At 46.9% G+C, this 25,544-nt stretch overlaps 1 protein-coding gene across 1 annotated transcript in view; it reads left to right on the top strand.

The window, feature by feature from the left end:
• Positions 1-377: 377 nt before the first annotated feature.
• Positions 378-25,544, top strand: part of ADAMTS9 (ADAM metallopeptidase with thrombospondin type 1 motif 9) — an 81,236-nt gene continuing 56,069 nt past the window's right edge. Inside the window, 13 exon segments of the mRNA XM_086618925.1 lie at positions 378-399; positions 521-909; positions 2,158-2,321; positions 14,992-15,278; positions 16,238-16,321; positions 16,431-16,552; positions 16,962-17,002; positions 17,121-17,226; positions 19,146-19,292; positions 20,162-20,250; positions 20,253-20,302; positions 20,522-20,626; positions 25,125-25,270. Of these exon segments, the coding sequence (XP_086475051.1) occupies positions 15,069-15,278; positions 16,238-16,321; positions 16,431-16,552; positions 16,962-17,002; positions 17,121-17,226; positions 19,146-19,292; positions 20,162-20,250; positions 20,253-20,302; positions 20,522-20,626; positions 25,125-25,270 (1,100 nt within the window). The 5' untranslated portion in view covers positions 378-399; positions 521-909; positions 2,158-2,321; positions 14,992-15,068.

The following is a 25,544-nucleotide window of genomic DNA, read 5'->3' on the forward strand; positions in this document are numbered from 1 at the left end:
AAAGCGAGGGAGAGCAGGCGGGCGGCCGGCCGGCTCCCCCGTCCCGGCCCGTCGGTCCCGGCCCGTCCGCCCCCGCGCACCATGCGCGGCCCCCGGCGCCCCGCGCCCCGCCGGCCCGCCCGCCCCTAACGCCGCCCGGCTCCAGCGCCTTCCCCCCGGCAGCGCACCGGGGGGCGGGGAGGGGGGGAGAAAGGGGGCGAAGGAAAAAAAAAAGAAAAGGGAAAGGGAGGAAAAAGAAGGAGGAAAAGAAGAGCCCAGGGAGAGCGGGGGAAGGCTGCGCTCCTCCGAGGACAGCGCGCAGCACCATGCAGCTGGCGCCGCTGGTGCTGGCACTCACCACGCTCTTCATCGACGGCTTGAGGACAGGAGCGAGGAGGCAGAAGCTGCACCCCAGGCAAGGTAAGGGGTGCTCGGGCGGGGGGGAGCTGGGAGAGGGGTTACTGGGCTGCCGCCCGCCCGGGGGGTGCGCGGGGGGACTCGGCCTCCCCGCTCAGGGGCATGTGCTTCTCTTTCCTTGCAGCCAAGCTGCTGGAGAAGCTCAGCGAGTACGAGATCGTGACTCCTACCCGGGTGAATGAGTTCGGCGAGCCCTTCCCCACCGATGTCCACTTCAGGCGGCGGCGGCGGAGCACCAGCGCTGCCCCCGACGCCTGGACGGCCACCGCCGCCTCCTCCCCCAAGGCGCACTACAGGCTCTCGGCCTTCGGGCAGCAGTTCCTCTTCAACCTGACGGCCAGCTCGGCCTTCATCGCCCCGCTCTTCACCGTCAGCCTCCTGGGAGAGCCCGCCGCCGACCAGCGGCGCCTCTACGCCGAGGCGGCCGACGCCGACGTGAAGCACTGCTTCTACCGGGGGCACGTCAACGCCCGGCCGCGCCACACCGCCGTCATCAGCCTCTGCTCCGGGATGGTGAGACCCGAGACCCGGCTCCGGCCCCGGCCCCGCCGGGCGCCCAGCGGCGGCGCGCCGGGGCGGAAGCACGGAGGAGGAGGAGGAGGAGCAGGGCGAGGGAGGGTGGGCAGAGGGATGGGCCGGCCCCTTTCCCCCGCCCCCCGGCTGCGGGATGGGACTGGCGGCTCTGTCTCGCCCTGTTCGCAGGTTTCTCCTACCCTGCTTTTATTATTCCGTCGGCTTGTGGCAGCGGGGTGAACCCCTCCTGCTCCGCGGGTTTTGGGGGACAAAGCTGCCACCCAGCGCCTCCCCGAGGGAGATCAGCGGGCGCAGAACCCGGGCAGAGACACCCTCGTGTCCCCGGGGTGCCGACAAGGGCTGCAAAGGGGTGACTGGGGCTCCCTGCACCCCGGCGCAGGGCCGTTGCCCGAGGAGAGCTGAAGGTGGGCATCCTTCTGTGTGGGGGGGACGTTGGCAGAGGGATGAGCAGAAGCTTCCAGCAGGGCTGACCCTTCCAGCTGCCCAGGTGCCTTCCTGCACCTCGGGGTTCCTGTCCCAGGTGCTCCCCTGGAAGATCTCTGCTGGGCGCCATCTGGTGCAGGAGCTCCCCTGGGTGAGTGTTCACCCAGGCCAATGCATGTGTGAGTGGCTGGGCAGGCCATCCTCCCAGTTACTGGTCATGCATCCCAGTCTAGGATGGCTGCAGGATTTTTTTTTTTTTCTTTGTCTTGGATATCTTTTATCTACCTGCCAAATCCCTACGTTCACGGTTACGTGCAGCTAGGAGCATTAGTGTCTTCTCATAAGCAGGGATTTCACTGGCTGAACATCTCCCTCTGGTCCTTACACGTGGGTTTAAGCCTGTCTCAAGGAGAGCTGCTGTATGAAAACCAGCACAACAGGATGAGGCTGCGGTGAGGCCTCCTGCATGCTGCTGCATCATCTCTCCTTGGGCCAGGGTGGCTTGGTAAACGTCACTGGCATAGGGACAGGGACTGACAGACACGCTTCTCTCATGCTGTCTGCCCACATGAGTAATTTGCTTTCCACAAGTTCCAGTGGGATGGCTGCAAGAAGCAGTGCAGCCTGGTGTGGGTGAATGGAGTGTGATGGGAGTTGTAGCTCCAGCCCATACCTTCGCAGAGGTCGCTGCAGAACCAGGCATTTGTGCACCTCCTTCGTTACCGCCCATTTTATTGGGTAGTCCTGCTCCATGGTTTGTCGTTACCCAAACCTGACCACCTGTTCCTCTCTGGTCCCTCTCAGCTAGGCACGTTCAAGTCTGACGATGGGGACTACTTCGTAGAGCCGCTGCTATCGCTCGAAGAACAGGAATATGAAGAAGAGCACAATAAACCACATCTAGTCTACCGACACCGGACACCCTCCAACCAACTCTTCAGGGAACAGGCAGACTTGCGATACGCCAGGTACTCGTTTTGTTACTGCACTTGATGACTTGGCACTTACAAAAGGGAACTAATTTGTGGTAAAAATCCAGTAGGTTTGTGTGGGGCAGAAGGGATGCGGAGTTGAGGGACCCTCTAGAAACGGTACTGCATGTGCTGGGACTGGGCCTGCGGTGGTACTGCTGTCCTGGAGAGACGTGGTGCGCCTCTGCTTTCTAGTAATCAGTTAAAAGGAAGCTGTGGTCAGGAAAAATGTTATGGTTTCCGTTTCATCCTTGCAGTAAGGCTGGCAAGAGATCCTTTGGGCTGTCTTGCCTTAAACGTCCCATGAGCCGTTAAACTTGCTTTCTGTCCTCTCCTGTGTGTAATTCCTAACCATCCTAACTGATTTGCTCTCTGTCTGAAATTCTGTTTCTGTCCTTTAAATGACATCCTTCGTCTTGCTGTGCCCCTGGTCTTCCCTCCCCGAATCTGGTTGTGAGTTGCAATGTCTTATTTCTTTCTAGTGGAAATGAGAAGTTCCTAACACCAACCCTGACAGTTCTTCCCTTATTAATCACTTTTCCATGGTTCATTTTCAAAGGCTTTTTTTTTTCCTCATGGCCCTTCCTCCACCAGCACCATCTCCCTGACCTTCTCACTCCCTCTTTCAAGTCTTTGCACATATGAAAGAGCATAAGCCTTTTTATCTCCCCTTCACGTGCCTTGGTGAGCAATAGCATTGCTCCTACTGTCCCTATTATCTGCAGTGGCCTCCTGCTGCTCTCTGCTTCGTTGACTTCCTGATTTTCCCAACTAATCCTCTCTTTTGGCACAAATACCTAAGTTCTCTCTGAGAAGCTTATTCCTCCAGTCTCCTGTTTCACCTGCTGTTTTACCCTCCTTCTTTGACCTGCAGCTAGATCTACAGGAGCTTTAAAGCAAGCCTAAACAGAGTAGACCTTGACTGGCTTCCCTTGCGCGGGCTGCAAGCTGCTCGTGTGCTGCAAAGTAGGTGGAGTTGCTCAGGGAGTAGAGGTACCACTGGAGGAGCAGCGTGGTGCCAAGCTTAGACTGCGTTTAGCACGCGTGACTCATTTGGCACTGGTGACTGTGGATCACAGCCGTGCTGTTGAGCTGTCTCGGTCTGTTCAGCTTGCGCTGATCACGCTAAGTCAGGAGATGCTCTGGTGCTCTGTGACCAGCCAGAGCTGATGCACTAGCGACGTGTGTTTCTTCTAGAAGACATGTGGATACGTGTCCGCATGCAAACATACGTGCTGGGGGACATTGGTGCCTCTCACAAGGCTGTCGTTGTTTGTTCTTCCAAGGGTTGCTGCTGGACTATGCCATTCTGGTTTCTCTCTTCCAGCTGTCTTCTGCTCCCTTCTTTGAGATCAGATGCAGGAGACTCAGAACAGTTGGAAAGAAACACGGAATCTGGCACATTGCATCAGTAGCCCTTGGAGGAACGGAGCAGCAGATCACAGGACTCATTGAATCAAAGGTAGCTGGGAGGGCTCTGACGCTCGCTTGTGGACTTTACTCTGTGCAGTTATAACAGTCTGCTGTGTTTTACCCCACTGTGTCGTAGCTTCCATTTAGGATATTATTCTTCTGGACCATGATTCACAAGAATAATACTCCATCCATGATGTTATGTATGTGGTGTATATCTCTTTCTCTTCTTTTCCAACCTGCTTTACCTCTTGCTTGTCTTTGTTTCCTTGCTCTTCTCAGTTGCTTCGTGTAGTGGAGGGAGGAGGTCTCACCTCTCAAATACAGGCTTAAGGGTTCCAGATAGGTGTGACATTCTTACTTGTTCTCCTGTCCTCTTCCCCTCCATCTCGCTCTTTTACTGGTGTCCAAGTTTTTGAAAGGGAATGATGCTTTGAGCATATGCATTTGGTGAACAAGTCTTGGTCACATCATTTAAAGAGCAAGTGCAGGACAGCTTGGGCAATGCTGAACCTTGACATTCCCCACCCAGGGTTATGTCTGGCGGAGAGAAGGTATCTAACGTGTCTTTGGAGCAGAGGGGGAAAACACAAAATCTAGGAGCAATCACTGCTTTGAATGGGGCGCATCTGTCACTCCTACCAGAGAAGAATGGTTTTGTGAGAGTTTGGGAGTTTGTTATAGCTGTAGAGTGTTGAGTGGATCCAACCTTTTGTCAGAGGAACGTGTGAAAAGGTGTGTTTGCATTGCAGGCTTCTGGCAGGGACCGAAACTTGCTCAAAGAGGAAATTCAAGTGAGGGAAATCTAAAGTACCCACCCTGCAGTGAGCAAGGGAGCCCGCATTGCCGGGCAGTGATGCTATTAAGAATGGCTTTCTGATAGTCGTCTTCCTGAAGTGACTAAGCAACATACTGTTGTGCCCTTGCCATGATGTAATTATGGACTTCTTGCAGTGTCTAGGAAAAGTTTGCTTTGTGAGCTGACTGACAGATTGAGTAAAAGCTTTCATTTCCAGCGGTTTCCCTTGTGTTACTTTTAGTTTTCAGCGTCCTCAGGTCAGCTTAGAAAAACAGGTATTTGATTTGTGAAGTTGTAATTAGCGGTTTTTGATAACAGCTTTAGGTCCTCTGACATATATATGAGATACTCTGCAGATGTTCTGATAAAGACCTTTCTCCTCTGAATGCTGATGGATATCAATGCAAGCTGTGTTCTGCGTATGAACTTTCATAGCACCACGCCGGGGTCTCCTGGTGATGCACTTGAGCCGTCTGGCGTATAGCTCAACCGCCGCAGTAAAAACTTGTGACAAAGTTTTCCTTGGGGTAACGGGTTAATGTAGTTTCAGTCATAGGAAATGGTGCAATTTCTCCTCCTTCCCTTCTGTTAGTTAGTACTGTGAATCAATTTGTCATCTGGTCGAGGATCTGGCAGAATAATTAGTTGTGTTTTACTGAATAGCCCTGACGGGATGAAGACTTGGCCAGACTGACAGTGATGTCACTAGGTGCAGCGCCGCTACCACCCATCGCTTCATGATAGCAAACTCTTCCGATCCAAATTATTAAATATCCGCTTTTTTGAGGTGGAGGAGGAAGAGAAAAGAAATTCTGATCCTAAAAAAGACAAAAAAGGAAGTGGCTCATTGCAAAGCTGGAGAGCGGAGCTTTCCTGCTCCCCGCGGAGGAACAATCTGACTCCGATGATAAAAGGCGTGTAGCTGCATCCTGCGGTGAAACCCTGAAGGTTTGGTCTTGCAGAGGGATGTCCAGCTCCAGATGCCAGTTAGGTCATCACCTAAATAAACCACTTTGGGCCACCTCTTGGTCTGCACTGTGTCCCTTTCTGTTACCTCTCTTTTTCCTCACATTTCCGATGTTTTTTTGTCATTGATGTGTTGATACATATCTTGGTGGTTGGCTTCTCTGGAGCTCTTGTCTTCCAGTTTTCTTGGGTTTTGTGACAGTTTTAGCCTTTTACTGAATCTTACCCAATCGTTCTGCCTGCTGGCCACCCCTTGTTCTGAGACAGATGTGGCCTCCACCTGCCTGGTGGCACGGAGCCACAATTGCCCTGTGGCCATGAGTATAAATGCAAAAGTTGAGCTTTCTTCTCTCCCCACTTCTGCTGCGTGTTCAGCTGTTTGTTGCTCCAAACTTTGCAAATTTCTTGCAGCTTTTACTGTGACCCTGGTACAGGACTCCCGAATGAACTCCTTTGGGCAGCTGCTTCTTTGCTCCCACGGTGTTGCTTTTCTGATCTCCTGACCTGTGCTTTCCGTTTCCTTCCCGGCTTCGTTAGTTAACTACCTCCCTGTTCTTGCCTCGTTTCTCGTAATTCTTTTGTATCCAAGACTCATCGCTGAGGTGAATAAATGGAGGGCTGAATATATAGGGAACACTAACTGTTCCCATGACTTGTCGCTGGTCAGCTGTGCCCATCCTGAGACTGGTGTTGGACATGGGCTCTGGAGCTGCGCATGAGGATCTTGCACAAAGTCCTGGCTCCTTAATGAGAGTGCTTAAAGCGGGAATATCCACCACGGACAAAGCCCCTCATGCAGAAGCAGCAATAACACTCTGATGGTGCCAAACTAGTAGGAAGATGATTAGAGCTTTTTCTGTTTCTGGAGGAGAGCCAAGGGGCTGCAGCCAGCAAAGAGGCCTTCCAGCAATTCATGCTGTGGTGGTGGAGGTTTTGGAAGTGGGCTCAGATGAGAGCAGGACAGAGCAGATCTTACCTGTAGAGTTGGCTGTGCCCCCACCCGCTGCCGGCGGAGGTGGGAAAGCCTGGTGATTCGGCTGCTGAGGGTACTTTCCAAAAACCACCGAGCGTTACCAGCACAGATGGCCGCTGGGCACAGCCGGAAGGCTCAGCACGTCCCAGTACCTGCCAAAACCGGATGCAAAATGGTCTCAAATTTGCAACTGGGTATTTAGTTGCAAGGTGTTAAAACAGTTTGACTACTCGGAAGGCAGCACACGTGCCCTCAAGCACAGCAAAGCCAAAGCCCACGTGCTCATGTGGGCAAAGAGGAGAAAAGAAGTTGTGTACGTGTGAGTTGTGTCGAGAAAATTGCTATAATAAGCACAAAACAAATCAGCAGTGTGAACTGAGTCTTGCTGCCGAGCTAGCGTGACACAGGCATAACCAGTAATATGTCACTGATTTTTCAGTTGCATTAATGAGTAATTTGTAATAGATTACCCTTTCATAGTGACTTTAACAACTCTTCCCGCTGAATGTGGCACTGGGAAGCCACCAGAGCAGAGGAACGCTGCCCTGGGTCTTGAGCAAGCAAATAGCTGGTGCTGCCAGCTCCATGATCACAATCCTGTTCCCACGTGATAATTAGTACCAGCCCGCTCAGCCCTTACAGATGGTTGGCATCTCTTTCCCTGTGCCACCCAGCTGCACAGGAAGTCATTGGTGTACCCGCAGCACAAGCAGGAGATGGTCCCACCACCGCATTCCCATGTGCTTGGGAACAGGTGGCCGGGTTGAGGTTGCCAGGGTTGTGGGTTTGTTAATGTATCATCAGCGTCGTGACTGGGGAGGTGACCCAGGGGAGGATGTGTTGAAGGTCTGGCACCACGGCTAAAGCCTGACTTTGTCCCTTTCCATGTAATGTAGCCTCTTCTTAGTACAGGTGGGTGATGAGCTCTTGCTCTTGCCTGAGCTATGGTTGTAGGTGTGTATTCAGGGTTAGAAATGACAGTGATGAGGAACGGGGGCAAAACGGGCCAGAGATGGAAAATATCGTACTTGTTTTGCAGACTGTTCGTATGTGTTACGTTCTTATTTATAGCAGTTTTGAGGCAGAAGCTTTGAATGCCTTTTCCACAGGACTTGATGTTTGTACTTTTGTGAGTGGTCCATGGTGAAATCCCAGATCCTTTGCAGACAGTTGATGGTCTAGAGCCCTTTTGTGTTTGTTTTTTTTTGCCATTTCTTTTGGAATGTTTGTCTTGCTCCAGCTGTGGCCTTACTTTGGTTTTAAAGTCCTTCACCTAGCAGAATTTCATATTCTAGGTGTCTGGTTTCCAGGCAGGTCTTCAGACAAATTCTGTGCTGCTGGCTCTCACGTAACTATGAGGATGCAGAAGATCTGTAGGGAGGGTTTCCTAAGCCTTTGCTTCCAGGTTGAGCAATCCATGAGCTCTTTCAAAAGTCTGTTTAAGCTGTCAGCTTTGCTTTTGGCCTCAGGGTAAAACGTTGACTTCGTTCTTTCCCTCAGAAAAGTTTCTCGTCTTAAGGAAGTGAATTGTAATTTATAGTCAGATAGTAATTATTTCAAGTTTCCTTCCCTCTCAAAAACAGCAAATGAGAGAGTTACGTCATGAGTCCCATATGCTAATGTAATTAATTCTATTTCTGGCTTCCTATTGAGGTAATAGTGCAGTAACAGCCAACTAGCACTTGGTCAAATGAGCTTGAGATGTCAAACAGGAGCTTTTGCCATACTGAGTTGGGAAAGGGGTCAGGCTGTAGTGTCTGTGCTGTCTTACTGTGGTATTAGCAAGTGAAATAAGGTATTAGGCTGACTTCAGTTAAAAAAAATGATCGTGGCCAATTATACCGATCCCATAACTATGGTTTTGTTTAAAAATTTCTGTGTGAGTTACAAGCAAGGTGCATGTATTTCGTTATTGTTACTCTTAGTATTGAAAATATATCAAGCATCCATCTGGCACCCTAATGGTGGAAGACCAAGATTGTGACTAAACCATTTATTATTGATCTGTTATTGTTTTGCAACTTAGACATGGTAAGTGAGCAGAGTTAAATTATTCTCCTGGGGTCAAAATGGATGTACCTGCAATTTTGTATCTACTTTTACATCAGCTGTGTGAACATCCACTGAAGTAGGACAGGTGGGAAAAGCAGGGAGGGTACCACTTTGGTACTTTCCATCTGTACCCTATGACACGTACTACTGAAAATAAACGGGCTGATTATTCTGTGACTTCTCTTCCCACGTGCCTATATTGTCATTACCACTATCCCTGTGGCCAATTGCTAGGCAAAGTTTCTTTCTAACGGGGTATTTTTTCTCATCTTTTACTGAGCATCAGTACAAAGATATGGTGTTCTCAGCGTTGTTCTTGTTGGCGTGGTACCTCACAGCTATCACTAGAGACAAGCATGGATAATGTGTTGGCATACCTGTGACTTGTGCATCACATTGAAAGTTGCATTAAGAGCAAGCGGACAAGCACAGGAGTTTGGGTGCTCAGTGGCTTGCAAGGCAGAAGTTGGGTTCAGCAAGACCATCCTCCAGAGCTCTGTGGGCGAATAGGCTCAGTTAGCCCTGGCAGCGCAGAAGGCAGCAGCCCTGGCTGTTTCCTGCCATGCTGAAATGCCACTGGTGCGTATCAGTGTGCTTGGGGTGTATTCGTACTGGTTTGACCCACAGCCTGGCTCAGATGTGTGTCTGCTCATAGGTGAAACACTGAGATGTACTTTAGCAAACTGCCCAGCCCCTTGCAGTGTCAGGATGGTTTTCAAGAGTATTTTGCCATGTTTTTTTCAGTCATTCTACAGGGCTAGTTTATTTTTTCGTCCTAAACTCGTGGATTATGGAACTGGTATCAGTGATTTTCAGCACTGTAACTTTGTAAACCATGAGTTAAACCAATTTTGTACCAATTCAATGGTGCTTTGTGCCTTGTGGTTGTGAGATGCAGTGATTTAGTTGTTTTGTCTGTAAGGTGATCTTGAATTGTTTTCCGCCACATGCTCAACTCGTGTTAATATCTGCTCTCTTAAAGAGGCAATATATAGTTTTGTTCATTAATCTAGTTTCTGTCGACTGTGCAAAATTGGTAGCTTTCACATACAACTTTTTACCTTAGGCAGAAAAAAATTCTTTACAGCTGGAATGCCTTCTCACATACACCATTGTGAAAGGAAACATCCAGAGTATGTGTGGTCTTTGGTGTTCACATGGTATAGAAACGGAGAATATTTTCTTACTAAGGGAAATCTGTGGTTCTCAAGCGTTCTGGTTCAAGCAGCAGGAAGAAAGGCAGGATCACCCCAAAGACATCGGTGGGTTCAGCATCAGGTTCCCAGCTTCAGCTTGGGCACCTCCAAGACTGGTGTGTCTATAGCTGAAGCCATCACAGGCTGCAGCAGGTGAATGAAGGTGGCATTTTTGTATCAGTGATGCTTCATGCCTGTCTAAACTGCTCATGACTCTACAGCATTCCTTGCTGGCCTTAGAGGATTTTCACATATTATGAACACAAATTCCAGGCTCTGTGCTTCAGCTGACTTCAGCAGCAGGTGCTCCTGGACATGGACCTTTCTGAGGATCTGAGTGTGGCTCCAGTCGGACATCTAGGAAGCCACTTACTAAAGTGTAAGTGCAAAATTCAAAGTGGAGGAAGGCAAGAAAATTAACAAGCATGTGTGCCTGGGCCATGAGGGCTTATGATCTGTTTGTGCAAACACTTCTCTTAGTAGCAAAGAAAACTTTTTTGTAGAAGCCCAATATTTGATTCTCCTGAAGCAGTTTGGGAGGGAACTCCTTTGAGTCCAGATTGTGTCTTAATTCTTAGGGGAATATGAATAACACGAGGAAAATTAAAGTTTCCCTCCTTTGTATTGCTCTAATAGTGGTGCCTGTGAAAGGTCAGATATTTACCACATTTTCAGTAGTTCCAACGGTGAGTTTGATCTATGGAGTTTGTGCAGCTCTTGCCAATGAAGGTTGACACTCTAGTTGATCTCTGTTGGTTGAGTTCAGATTAATTTGCATTTGAATTAATTTGCATTTGGGTAGTGCTGGCCACAACAACACTCTCACAGTAACAGATGAGAATTTGATGTCATGTAAATTCAGCTGAGAGGTATCTGTAGACATATTGAAAGGTAACTAGAAATATGAAACGTACCAATACAGAATTAAGACAGACCCAGGGCTAAGAAAAATCCTTTGGTCCAGCTTAAGACCTGTTTGGGTCCTGAAGAGGAGATGGTTTCCATCCCATATCCGGGCAAGAAGAGCCTAAAAACGTGGTTTGATTTCAACCAGTGTGACCTCTGCATAAAGAAAATCCATGTTGGCTCTCGCCTCTCTTTCCCAAGGTATGACAATCAATTCAGTGGCTGCTGTTGTACCAGCTACAGGCAGCCAATTCGGATCAGCCGACTGTAGCCGGAGCTGACCGAACCGTTTGGGCAGGGTTTGCTGCCGCGGCTCCTGCTCGACTGGAGGGAGGTGGGTCACACGCCGAGTGACTGCCTGGGGGGAGCTCGGCTGCGTTTTGATCAGCTTTATGGAGGTGTGCAATAAGTAATTAGCTTCCAAACAATAGTTTTATCATCCGTGCGGCTGGATCAGAGCAGGTCTGGGAGTGTTATGGGCCAACCACTGAGGAGCAAACTTTGGGTTAAAAAAACTAGGTCAAACATTCAGAAAACGTATGACAGTAACTTGGTTTGAAAGGACCATGCTCCTTTTCTAGCAGGGAGAGGTTGTTAATGTTATTAGCTCAAGAAATAGATTATTTTTTCCCCTCTCTTACTCTCTCTGTTCTTTTTTTTTTTTTTTTTTCTCCCCTCCCCCTGCTATGAGCAGCTCTCATGAACAGGAATTGCTTGCATTGTTACATGTCTTATTTAATTGTGCAAATTGCTTTCTATTCCAAGGACAAGTTAATGTAGAAATGGAAAGGATTAGAACTGTTGGGATAAGCGATCGCGCTTTCTTTTAATTTTGGTTTTAGCATAACAATAGTTACTATTTCAAAAGCAGTCCCTGGCTCTGCTCTGTCACCCTTTCATGTGACAAGTACTCGCGTAGGGCCCGAGTCTCCCCTGCCTTCTCCCTTGGGATAGATCCAAAGTCCATCAATTGGCAGGAGTCATCCATTAATCAGCTCAGTGGGCTCTGGGCTTAGGCTTCTTGTGCAAGCAAAAATAAATGGCACGGGTGGGGAGATGCCATCAGGAAGGAATATCCCTGTCACAGGATTGGGCCTCTTTTTGAAGTCCCATATAACAAAGAAGAAACCAAGTGGAAAAAAAATGAACATACACCTCCAGGTCTGTCTAAAGACAGTGCAAATACCATAGACTGTCTTAGGAAAGCAAGCAGTAAAATTGGACATTATTCCAGCAGGCTTTTAGCCACCTCTTCAGCGAATATTAACTGTTAAATCAGTGCATAGGCTCACCTAGTACTTGAATTATTGACCTGTAGTTTGCATGGTTTTAAAGTGTGTGTCTACTCATTGGGGTTTTGTTTTTTCTGCAAATTAAAGAAAATGTTTTGTTATTTAAACCCATCCAATTACTGCCATGTGTAGGTAGATGTTTTTCAGGTCACTTGCGAAGATTGAGAGTTTGCCAAGCAAACCATTTTCCTTCCTGATTTCTGTTAATATATTAACACAATAGGAAAAAAAAAAAAAGCAAGCAAAACCAGGTGGAAAAATATCACACCCTTTTTTGGTGTTGTATGTGGCAGTAGGAAGCTGGCGCTGTAAAATTGCAGTTTTCTTGTGTGACGTGAGAGATTTCCACTTCTGCTTGATGAAAAGGCTGTACTCTGTGCCATTCAATAAGAGCATTTCTGTTGTGGCTGTCGTAACGGAGCAAGTGAGATATCGGCAGCATCAGGCACGCGGAGTCCTGGCAGTCCCTGTGTGCAACTCCCATTAATGCCAGTGGGGTTTTATGGATGGGTTGAGAGCAGTGCACTGCCATTAGTGTTTAATTTTTTACAGGTGAATGTGCACCAGCTCCAAGTGTAGTTATATGCTGGGAAGATGGGTAAAGATAACAATTCACTACTATCAAAGTCCAGGAGTGGCTTTACATGCAATGCATCCCTCCTCCCTGGTGCTCGGTTTTACAGTAACTAGACTGGCAAACATACTACGTGTGACTTGTCCGAGTAACGTGCTCTAAGTGTTGGAATGACAACAACTTGAAAAAAATAGGTTGATTTTTGAAAGGATGATGTGGCCAACTTGATTTATGTGCTGCATGGGGGAAGTACACTGAACTGTACCGACACTTGGCACTGTTAGGTTAGTCATTGGACTCAATGATTTTAAGGGTCTTTCCCAAGCTAGTGAATCTGATCCCATGACACCGTGCCAGGTCTCTGCAATAGAAAGAAGGTGTTTTTTCCTCTGTGTTGGGCGTATTAGGCTGCATTGGGCTCTGGTTCTCCTGCGTGATGGGTCAGGTTGGGGCTCTTGGAAACAGACCTGGCATTTCATGTGGACCTCTCTGTTTTTTTTGGATGTATTGGGTTTTTTGAGCGTGTGGCCCACTAGCTGCAGGATATCAGTGCAAGCCTAGGGAATGTCAATTGATTTCTTTAAACACCTCCTGTATATCAGATATCTCTTCAAAGGATCCTTTGCATTTCCCTCTTCTGTTGCCATCTAACCTTGCTCTGTGAGGCTGGCTGGAGAAGACTCCTGAGCCCCATGGCCCTGTGTGGGGCTCTGCGGAGCCGTGGCAGCGGATGGTGCAGAGCTCTGCCTTCGCGCACTGCAGCCTTGCCTTCAGCCTTGCTCCAGCCCTGTTGAGCATCTCCTCATCCTTAAACACGTTTTGCCTTGCACACCTGCTTCTTTTGGAAGTTAGTTATTTAAAAGGGAAATTTAAGTGACTGGCTGAAGGGCTGAGGTTAGCACTTTCTCCTCGGTCTGGTCGTCTTCTCACCTTTAAGTTATTTGTATGCATAGTTGGCTTCCCACGCTGATTGGCACTGAGCGAGTCGGGATAATGTCACGGTTGCCCACGAAGCCGTGCCAGCATGAGACCACAACCTTTCCAACACAAGGGCATTGATTAGTGCAAAGGAACTAGGGCAATCCAATTATAACCACAAATGCCATTGGCTTTCTCGAATTCTTACTCAAATAACTGTGGACTTTCTGCTGAATTAAGGTGGTCTGAACTGTATCGAGAAAGGGGAATTCATAGGACTTCGGTAGTGCAGAGTAAGCAAGATTTAATTCTTAAATATTCTATTTCTTGTTTACACCTAGGGCAAAAAGACAGTATTTTTCAGATGAGTACAAGCTGGCCAACCTCCTTTGCCTGCCTTGATGTTACAGAATGTATTTCATGTTTCTTTTTTTGGAAATTATTACAAAATATCCTAAAAGGAAACAACACAGGAAAAATAGCTAAGAAGTTTCCTATCATTTCAATCTTGTTTGAGCATGGAATATTCCTTTGTTCCCTAATATTATACTTCCTCTAACCTACTCAGTCGGTCAGATAAGGAAACGTGATATTTTTCTCCACCATGACAAAATTAAACTAAAGCTACAAAGAGCGTGAGGGTTGTAGCCTGGAGTCTTAGATGAGTAGTCCAGATCTGGCTTTATATTAAATGCAGAAGCGAACAGTCTCTCATGGATGAATCACATTCAATTAGCTACTTCCTACGATGAACTGATTAAAAATTAAGTGGCATCAAATAAGACTGATTTTGCTCTTACATTTAAATAATGCTATAATTACATACTAATCAGATGGTAAATCTTAATTGTACACGTTCCGTATGTTTTATTTGCCTGTTCTCCCTCTTCACTTTGTCGTCTTTGTATCAGCATGGAGTATATTTTCAGGCTGCTTTTATGTTTGGCCTAATTGAATATCAAAAGCAGTATATGTGAAACTTCCTGAATTCTATTCTTTAGCCAGTGGCAGCTGTGCTATTAGATGACCTTTACCATTCCCGTAGCACAGAATAATAAAGGGAGGGGGGGAATTGAAGCCCAGCCATGTTATTGTTAGAGACAGAAATAAATCATATATAATTGCTTCGCTATGAAGGCCAAATCCTGCCGTCCTTCATGCCTGAGTTAGAAATACAGGATTTGGACCTTTGTTTCCTGTGGTTTCCTGGCCACCTTGGACGTGCCCAGAATCCTCACGCAGGCGCTACGGTGGCTAATTACCATCACCGGGCTCACGTTGAGCTAAACTGAACTGCAGCCCAGGCTCCATCCCTCCTTCTGCAGGAAAGCCTGTATGTGAGTGTCTGCCTTTAAGTGTCATTGGCTTCTGTAAGATTACTTTAAAAATTAAGAAAAGCCTTAGATGTTGGGTGACGTGGTGGACTTCCGCGGGGCTCGTCTGTTTTGGTTAGCTGTTTGGAACGAGCCTGCTAACTCTTGGTTGAAGTAAATAGGTATTTTGACGTAACGTGCATGTGGCATTAACTCCATTTGCTCCAGAATGTACTTTGTATTTTTGTCTGCTTTTTAATTATAGACCATGAACACAGTCACAAAAAGAACAAGCGGAAACACTGGAGAAGACAGTGGGCAGAAAGCAGCATATTATCTGACATGGAGATGTTAAAACACAGCCTGGAAGTGAATTCGTTTTCTGCGGATAGCAACAAGACTGCGAACATTGGTGAAAAGAAGAGCCACAGAAGAACAAAGCGGTTTCTGTCCTACCCTCGGTTTGTGGAAGTGATGGTGGTGGCTGACAGCAGGATGGTCGCCTACCATGGTGCTAATCTACAGCACTATGTCTTAACATTAATGTCAATAGTGAGTATTCAACTAGGGGGAGTAGATTCACCCACAGAGTCTCCAGTCTGTTGCAGTCTTATGCGATACCATTGGTTTGCCTCAACTAGGTGTGGGGATAATGCTGGGATTAGAGTAAAGCTTGGTAAGACTTGGCTGGGGAACACCAATTGGGGTCGTCTTCCTTCCCAGACCCATCATGTTTCCTGACTCTTCCTGCACCTCTCCATTCCAGCTTTCCAAACCCCAGGCAGCACGAGAAGTGTCAGCAGCCCTTTAGTCCACACGCTGCACTCCTCTTTTTATTTAGACTCGTGTGAAATAGCAGCTGAATTAAAAAGATGCTTTGGCGACTGTGCCTTCCAGGGGACTGATGCTAGTAGATCATGCAGTTGCCTGACTTCCCTTGCTATTGCAAGGAGAAGCAGCCTGTGGTCACCTTGATCCTTAGTGTAGTGCTAGGGTTGGCTTTCCAGGCTGAGGACAAGTGTTTTAGTAGCTACTAGTACTAGGATGCAGTAGTGCAGTTCCCAGACAAGCAGCTTTGGAGATGCCTAGTGAGTGGAGGTGAGCATCCAACATAGTTGTCTCACTGGAGAGATTTTTGTCCTATTAGGCAGTAGAAGTGCAGTGAATACATGGTTTAAAATGTCCATGGCAAAATGAGGCTCTTGAGAGAATAAGTTGCTTTGACAGTCTTGGTCAGTGGTCATTGTATCTCAGAGCAGAACGATCCTGGAATTTGGTGAAATGTGTGTTAACGCAGAAGGAAATGTTGGGTTTCTGTGATACCAGCAGGTTTTTTTCACTCTAAAACGATGCTTCTGGCAGGACGTCTCTCCAAGTAGCATCAGAGCACTGAGTGGGGCAGAAGAACAGCTCAGGAGAAATGGTTGCAAAATGGAAAACGTGCATCTGTGTCTTAATTGTTTTTTTCCTTCAATATTAACAATAATTCGAAATATTTCTTTTTGAAACAGGTAGCTTCTATCTACAAAGACCCAAGCATTGGAAATTTAATTAATATTGTTATTGTGAAATTGGTCGTGATACATAATGAGCAGGTAATGAAAGTGGTTTTCTTCTCCTTCTGTTTAACACTGGCATTTGTAGTGAGAAAATAAATTTGCGATGAGTAATTAAAACACCTGGTTTATGTGTATTGCTTATTAGGATGGTCCTGCAATATCTTACAATGCCCAGACAACGTTAAAAAACTTTTGCCAATGGCAGCAATCCCAGAACCACCCTGAAGGAAGTCACCTTCAACATGACACAGCTGTGCTTGTTACCAGGTACGGTGAATGTTCTCATGAAAACTGTAGCCAGTCGTGTGTCAGAGGTTGTGAGCGTGTAATATATGCAGCGATGGGAAGTGTTTGGGTCTTGAGGTGGGTGTAATGATGTTTGCAGTTGTGGGAGCAGCATAACTGTGAGCAGAACTGGGTAATGTTTCCACTATACTGGGAGATGACTTTGAGAGGTTCAGGACTGTCCGAAGTCTGCCCATGGGTTCAACGTAAGATGGAAAACTCTGACTATGGTAGGGAGTTGGTTCAGACTCTGACTGGACGATGTGGCCAGCCAGCATGGGCACGTCTGGTGGAGGACCAAGAATTGCTTTTGGATGTTATTATTATTGTGCTTGTACCTTAACTCACTGCTGCATTGAAAATTAATGTGTCAGGTCTGTTCTGCTTTCAGACAGGATATTTGTAGAGCGCACGACAAATGTGATACTCTGGGTAAGGAAAACCTTTCCTTTGTCTTTTAATAACTTTTTTTTGTAGTGACAATGTTAGTTGCCTGTGCTGAATGGTGGGCAACGTTTCTTTTTCTATCATCCTCTTTGTTCTCTCCTAGGTCTGGCAGAGCTGGGCACAGTCTGTGACCCATACAGGAGCTGTTCAATTAGTGAAGATAACGGACTGAGCACTGCTTTCACAATAGCACATGAACTTGGCCATGTGTATGTTTTATGTAAATACGTTTACATTTAAATAGCCCAAGATTTATGCTAGCTTACCCGCCAGGCTAGAGCTTGGTACCTGCTGAGCCTAATTATTTGAGAGGAGATATACTTGGGTAGAACATGCACCACTGAGGAAGGTGAAGCTGTGGTGTGACTCTGAGAGGTGGTGGGTTGCTCTGGAGCCTACCTGTGAGCAGCAAAACCAGCAGACCCATGTTTGGGGGAGGATGAGTGGCAGGGTACTCCGAGCAGCCCCTAAGCAAGGGAGGAGAGCTAACAAATGTCCCTTATTGCTGCATCTTCTCACATCTACATGCGGATGTCAGCAGGATCTGCCCCAGCAGCTGTGGTGTCTCAGCCAAGCCACTGGCACTAGCCAAGTTTTTGGCCAGGGCTGAGAGGTGCTGGGTGCCTCAGGAGGGCCAGGGTGATGGACTCAGGCACATCTCATCTGGCCTTTGGGACTGAAGTCTCCTCCGAGAGCACAGCTTGGTCCAGGACCATGCATGGTGCTACCGAAGGCAGTGCAGCAGCCGTGTGCCAAGGGAGGAATTTACCACGGCATCTGGTGGGTGATGGGGATGTGTAAGTGAGCCCACTACCTTCTGAACTGTTTCGTGAGGGGAAAATCTCATGTGGCTGGACATCCCCAGAAGAGATGCTGTCATTCGAGATGCACCTCCTCCAATGGAAAATTCTTTAACTGCTTTTGACCTTTTTTTTTCAGAGGGATAGTGAGAAAAATCATCTTAGATCACATAGTCCTTCACTCGCCAGCTACAACTCAGTCCCAAACTGCCTCACGCCTGGTTTGCAGCGGAGGTCCGTAGGTGTGAGACGGGTGACTACTTGGGAACAGATCTCTCATTGTTTCAAACTCCTTTCTCTGCACAGAGAGCTGGCTGAGACGGTCTATTTTTTAACCACAGTAGTATTTGTTTAAATAAGATTTCCTGAGAGAAAGTCGCCAAAGGGTTGGTGTTCCCCACAACCTAACCTGTGGCTACTTCCTTCACCGATGCTGCCCTGCAGCTGCCGGAGGGGTTAGAGGTGCTCCAAGCAGGAAATGCCTCTTTGCCCTTTTACAGGGAGCCGAGTGAAAAGGTGGTTCATTGGAGGTATAATGGGATATAAACTTCCCAGCCTTCGAACGCAGGATCATGCCAGGTCATTTCCCCTTCTCCGCTTCAAACGGCAAAGCGCTTTAAGCCGTCCGGTCTCCATTTGCGCGTTTGCCGCGTTCTTCGGTATGTCATATGCCGCAGGCTCTGCGTGGGTTTCTGCTTCATGTCGGTGCTTTGACTGCATAAAGTTTAGAAGCCAAGTCTGCCCTGGTGCAGCCCTGTTTAGACAACAACGTGAAGGATCAGCGTGGCCCAAGGTATTCAACCGCATTAGAAGACGTTTTTGCAGCACCACAGGGTGCTGCCAGCGTATGCGAGGGACTTCGGGCACCGGTGGTCGGTGGGCTCAGGTCGTTCATCTCCTTCAGAAACTTGGCTCTTTGGCTCAATTCCAGAGAACTTGCTGTTTTTACAAAGGTGGGCTGGGCTCCAGCCTGTCTGCAGGATCACAGCCGTCAGCTGAAATGGAAACTGCAGCTGAAATTGCATCTTTACTCCAGGCTCCCTCAAGGACTTGTCCAGCTAAATACATGGAGTCACAGCGTGGAGAACTTACCAGGGTGCTGTGTAGCTCTTTGCAGACAGTGCTAGGAACGCTGTTTGAGCAACACTTCTTGACCTTTATGAATATGTGCATATTAATACTTTTATTCTGTCATATCTCTCAGTACCATATCTAGGAAAAATTCTTGAGTTTGCTTGCATTTAGTTCACATTGTTGCTCTTGCTATGCTAAATACTTGACATTTGCCACTTAACTGACTGTACTTTTTGCTGCTGTGTTTCTCTTAGATTTAACATGCCACATGATGACAATCATAAGTGCAAAGAAGATGGAGGTAAAAATCAACAGCATGTCATGGCACCGACGCTGAACTTCTACACCAATCCCTGGATGTGGTCAAAATGCAGTAGGAAATACATCACTGAATTTCTGGAGTAAGGCCTTGCATGTGCATGCATTAGGCTGTTTTTCCATGCGCGTGCATCCCGTGGGGTTCATCAGTTAATCTGAAATCCTAGTGTGCAGCATTTGGAGGAAATTGCAGGGATTTGTGTGTGCACATATCCTTTACATAGAGCAGGAATGCACCCCTGGCATCCAGTCCCTGCCAGTTCAGCCTCGTGATAAGCTGGCAAGGACCGGCCTCTCTATGGGGAAGAATAAGTCTTCCCCCATGGATATTGCTTTTAAGGAATGTGAGTCATTCTCGAACCTGAAGAGTGAGTTTTCCAAGCCCTGTAGCCCAGATATGGAGCTGTGTTTCAGGAGGCAGATTGAATCTGCCTTTCTGCTCCACAGGTCAAGATAAAGCCCTGGCACTCCTCCATGATTGGAACACTCTTCCAAGAGCCCGTGGGTGGGTTTGATGCACAGCGATTGCCTGTTTTGCTGTGATGCTTTCCCGTGTGTTGTGATGGGGAGCAGAACAGAGCCACCATGGTGTCCTGGCAAATCCAGAAGCTTAGTCCCCTGGTTCTTCTGCTAATCAATGATTTTTTCTTTCTAAATATATACCAGCGCTTTATTCAGCAGCAAAATACAGGTGGTGCACACTCAGAAATGCTTTTGCCAGGGTAGCTGACTGCATGGTGATGGACAGTCATTCACACAGCACAGGGGTGGTGGTGAATGGGTAATGCCACCCTCTTGCACTCCTGTGCTTGGCTCTGCGGTAACTGCCATAGTGCTTGTTAAATATGGCAAATGTGGTGCACGGCTGCCCTAAGGCTGGCACAGGAAAACACCAATGGCTTCTAGTCTCATCGTCTCCTGCTCAACACCGGTTTTCTGCTTTGTGTTGCAGCACTGGTTACGGGGAGTGTTTGCTTGATGAACCTTCATCAAGAACTTACACATTGCCTCAGCAGCTCCCGGGCTTGATTTATGACGTCAACAACAATGTGAGTTAATTTTTGGACCTGGATCTCAAGTGTGCCCGTATATGGTAAGTGAAATTCCACACCTTGGTTTTCCTGGTGTTTGCCAGCACAAAATAAGGCCTCCTGGGTTGGATGAATGGGAGGCTCGCAAGCCATCAAGTTATTGTCAAGCTTGTGAGTTAACTGTAAATCCTAGGGGGATAATTTCATAAAGGATCATCTATCTGGTAAGGCACATGGCACATATTTATTTAATATTTTTATGTTTTCAATAATTTAAGCAGATGCAGTGTCGGCGACTTTGGTGTATTAACATCGATGGTGCGCACAAGGGATGTCGTACCCAGCACACGCCTTGGGCTGATGGGACAGAATGTGAGCCTGGAAAGGTCTGTAACACCTGGTGGTTCATGCCTTGTAGCTGTGTTTCCCAGGGCTCTGGCTAAGCATATCAGTCAAAAAGCATCCTATCCCGATGGCCAGTTGTATGGGGCACAGCTGCTGCCTGCAAGGGTGGAAGCCCAAAGCAGCTCTGTGTGTTTCAAGCCCGGTGCGCACCGGTCAACTCCATCCTAGATAAACCAACTAAAATTGACTGCTTGGCATAACATTGTTTGAAGCAGGTATTCCTTCTGCAGCACTTATCTTTTTAAATTAATGCCCTTGAGCGAACTCCCGGGCAAAACTTTTGCAAAGCTTCCCTAGGCTTTTGTTAGAAATTTCCTGTGTGATGGGAGCAATTAGTAATTTTGTGTAACATAAACTTGCCAACTGGCTTCTCATCTTGACAACTTCAGAGTAAAATATAGAACTGGTTGGCATTTTCTGTACAGAACGTTTTTGGCAGTAATTCATAGAAACTTTAAATTTCCATGTGCAATGTTAGTTTCCAGCTAACATTGTGGTTTCTAGAATAAGTATTTAGTTTTTAGTTTTAGTTGTGCAGATCTGAAGAAAAATAGTTGAGGACTTTTCTTTTTCTTTTATTGAGATACTGAAGCTTTTAAAGAAAAACGCTGACTAGTTTTCATCATTTGTGTCTGAACAAAAATATTCTCCATCTGGGTCTAGTAAAAATAGTGTGATGTTACTCTGCTTAAAAATTTGGTTTTCTGGCTATTAATGATCAACAGTTAAAGTTTTCTTTAGAAAGAGTCAACACTTTAATTCATAGTCTTTCTAATGTGTTTTAATAAAAATATGTGGATTCTATTTTAGATATAATTTTCCATACAGGCTGTGGATCTCCTTGGTAATTAGTCTTCTGTTACACGTGTCTGAAAAGTCAGTTGTTCAATGACACTTGACTGATTTTCTTCAAGACAATGGGCGTAATGTATCAATTTGCCTTCCTTTCTTAGGGAAAAGTGTAGTCAACACATTTGTTTTTATTGTTGAGTCCCCTTGACTTGAGTCATTGTGTCTTCAACTTTTCAGTTTGTGAGCTTGGGGTCTGCTCACCTCTGGAAGTTCAGAAATAACTATTTTCTTGAAATTCCAAAAATCTGGGCTGTGATTTTGTTCCAACAAACCCACCGTTACCCTCAGATATGACCAGAGCGATGTGCCAACAACTGCAAGTGAGCAGATTAGCATGTCCTCCCAGTTACCCTGTGTCAACAGAAAGGCAGTGTCCAGCTGCAGGGCTCTTAATAACGACCGTGTAAGCAAAAACACTTCAGTGCACAAATTTAGACAATTTGACAGGTTTAGACAAATCGGACAAGTGTGACCTGAACTTCTCAGCTGAGAGCAGATGGGCTCTTAAGAAAAGCTAATGCAGTCCACTCATGTTCAGGCATTTGGGTGTATTCTCAAAGAAAAGCTTTACAGAGTAATTCTTTTATCTGTGTGTTGGTCTAATTCAAGCTTAAGGTTTGGATCATCGTAAACTGTCTTTTCCTCAGTGTTTACTTGGGCTTATGAAGTGCTGAGGTGCGAGTCTGGAGTGCTTTTTATTGGAATAAATCACTATTTTGCTACTCTGCTGTGGCCAGGAGCCCCATCAAACTGCTGCTTGCTGACTAATGCCTCGCCTCCAGTCTGCATGTTTAAAGCCCATGATATATGGGTTGGCAGATGGAGAAAATACCATGCCATTTTTTATGGAGATATCTTTGGAAATGAAGGAGCCTGAATAGCTAAGAAAAATCTAGCTAAAACTACTGGGATGTAGATTTAACTGGGCTCTAAATTTATTCTTAAATCAAGGACACTAAAACAACATGGGTGTATTAGCTTATGCATATTTTGCATGTGAGGACACTGAATTTGATATCGCTAAATCAAGTAATAAGCCCAGCCCAGAGTCTGGCCTTTGCTGGCTGAGCACCAGTCGTGATGGTTTACAGTGTTTCACAGCACCAGTGCCTTGTCGGGTGGAAATAAATCACTGCAAGGAAATAAAGAGGGTCGTAAACTCGGGCCTCTATCTCTCGTGGTTTTCAGGGTTGTTTAAAGAATGGTGAAAGAAGAGGAGAGGAATAGTAATCGTTTCTGTCTCCTGCCGTATGGCAGCAGGTAGCATATACGTTATGCATGCATGAAGCTTCACGGCACTTGTCTGCCCCCTGCTAATCTATTCAGCCAAAGTCAGCCCAAGGATGGCAGCTGGATTTGGTGAATTATCTGGGACTCCAGTGGCAAGACAAAGGAAAGGAAAGTCTGTTGTAGTGTCTCCCATCGCTGCCATTGCTCTCCTGCTCAACTGTGTGTCTAAGTTGTTTTGAACTTGCTCCAGACAAAAACTCTTTTATTCTCTTCATTCTCTGATCTCTAAGCTCATAGGAAGGAGAACCCTGGCAGGCTTTTTAGTTTTTCTGTTGTAACTCAACTTAGAAATTATTTTTAAAATACAAAAGGCACGAAGGTTGCGCAGCCAGAGTATTCACAGCATGGTTCCAAGAAACGCCATTGCGTTTCCATAAGATAATCTTACTGTTTATTTAAAACAGCTGCTCTTTTTTTTTTTCCCCTCCTTTGATTTACCATCAACTCCAAACCCCCAATTTTTAATAAAATCGAGGGACATAGGTGATTTCCTGGTTAATTCTCCACCATCGGATGGGAGACATATAGGTCATGTCGCGGTCTGTTAGCTGTGTACACTCACTAGTTAGCTATTCACTCGTCTTCTCTGGGTCACTGCTGCCAAGCATGACTGTGGTTATATATTTAGCTGTGAGCACCAACATTGCTGCGAGAAGTTCTCCACTGGGAGAGCACTGTTGGATTGGTGTTGTGTATTTTTGTATGTTGGTGATAGCTGACGGACCTCTTTGGCCCTATAGCAGACTGGCATAGGGGGTCCCCATCCTGCTGTTTTTCAACCCTCTAAATGCCAGGAGGAGTTGTGCATTATAAGGGTTTGTCCTGCAGTGAAGAAGGCATTTCGACTTCTTTTGTTCCTGTCCTTTACTCTAGCAGATATTTTTCAGCCAGTGTTTATCTAGGGAATCATATCTTCAGATAAAATAAAATCCTGGGCACATTGCAGCCTGGAGACCATGCTCTGCTGTCCCACAAACCATGCCCATAGGCAAATGCAACTGAGATCAGCTTTCTTCATCAGCAAAGCAACGTGGCAAGCTGGCCATCGTGGGAAAAAGGTGTTAAACGTGCTGTGGAGCCAGTGTCCTCTGGGCTGGGTGCACAACTCCCAGGATAGCTTGAATTTGCTCTCTTTTGCTAGGCAGATTTCTCTAAGGTGATTCGTAAGGATCTCTAAAAAGGAGGATGAGCTCCTGGTATGTCTTGATACAACCTTGTTTCTAGTATTAGCGAAAGGGCTGGAAAAACATGGCACACCAGTAAATTTGACCCCATTGCCAGAAAGATCATGGGGTGTTTCCCTGCCTGAACAGCATCTGGTGCAGAGAAATATTGCAAAGGAATGTCTTAATGATGCACTACATGTTTTCTTCTTTAAGTCTGTACCCTCTTATAATCTGTGAGCAATCAGCGATGTTTTGACTTCCTATAATTGCAAAGATTTAGGCATCTGTCAGCAAACAAGCACGTCTTGGGGTTTAAATCTGCTTTAGGGTGCACTGTTCGGTGGGAGGGAAGCCCTGCTCTCACCGGTCTTGGGGACACTTTTCCATCCACTCTGGTGGGGCTAGAGGTGACTGTCCTCTAGATCTCACCTCTCCAGAAGTCTGTGTAGTCGAACTAGCAAATATACCCCAAAGGGATACAATTTATACCGTAAAAATGGAGGATGGGGACTTGCCAAGATAATTTAAACCAGTTTTCCAAACAAAAGAAAACAAGAGTTATAGCTGGAAAACAGAAGTGCAGGCCAGGCCTTGGCAAGTCCCATGTTATGGCTGAGTGAAAAAAAAATACTTTGGATTGAGGAATTCATTTTTCTGTTCTATTTGCCCTTTGATTTTGGAAGTTTCCTTTCCCTTTTCTGTTCTGGGGCTTTGTACAGCTGTGGGGAGATTTGAGTTTTCCCTGTTGTCTTCCCTGCTGCCTGTCTCCTCCCGGCATGGTGTGGTTCCTGCTGCTCTCCAGGAAATCAGATAAGCAGCTTTTTGAAAAGCCAGTGCTGCGAGTGTTGCCGTGCTGTTCGGCACCAGTAAACGGAATATTCAGTGGTTGCTGCTGTCCTCAGTCGTCTTCCCGTAAATCACTCCCATGGACTCAGCAGCTTGCCTTCGCTGCTCTGTTTAAGGGTGCAGAGAGGAAAATGGGGATGACAGACAGAAAGTAAAGAAGTTCAATTTTATTTGATTGCAAAATCTCTGCTGCATCTTGCAAGGAGTGATTGAGAAATAAAAAAGCATGGGGTGGGTGTTGGTGTCCGGGCTGGTCACCAGTGGTCGGCTCGTGGTGTGAAAGCAATGCAAACCCACCTTTCCCATCTCTCTCCTTCGCACGCAGCACTGCCGGTTTGGGATGTGTGTGCCCAAAGAGCGAGAGGCGCCGGTGATAGATGGAGCGTGGGGGACGTGGAGCCCTTTCGGGACCTGCTCGAGAACCTGCGGCGGTGGCATAAAGACGGCGATACGAGAGTGCAACAGGCCCGAGTAAGTGCACGGAGGGGAAGCACCGGTGGGTGAACTGGGGAGAAGCAACTGGGTTGCCCAAATGGGCTGAAATCCCCTTCGGCTGTCCCCAGCCCTGGGGACCGGTGGCTTTGCCTGTCACAGATGAAGCGGCACAGGAACCAGGGAGGAGCCAGTCACAGGTTTGGTTTGTGGGTGAAGTGCACTAAAAAGGGATCTGCTCAACGGAGAGAGAAGGAAAAAAGCTAATATCTGCATGGTTTTATCACCTCCTGTTTTCCTGGGGAGGCACAGC

This window comes from Tauraco erythrolophus, chromosome 12 (assembly GCF_009769465.1).
Source record: "Tauraco erythrolophus isolate bTauEry1 chromosome 12, bTauEry1.pri, whole genome shotgun sequence".
In the NCBI taxonomy this organism is placed as follows: domain Eukaryota; kingdom Metazoa; phylum Chordata; class Aves; order Musophagiformes; family Musophagidae; genus Tauraco; species Tauraco erythrolophus.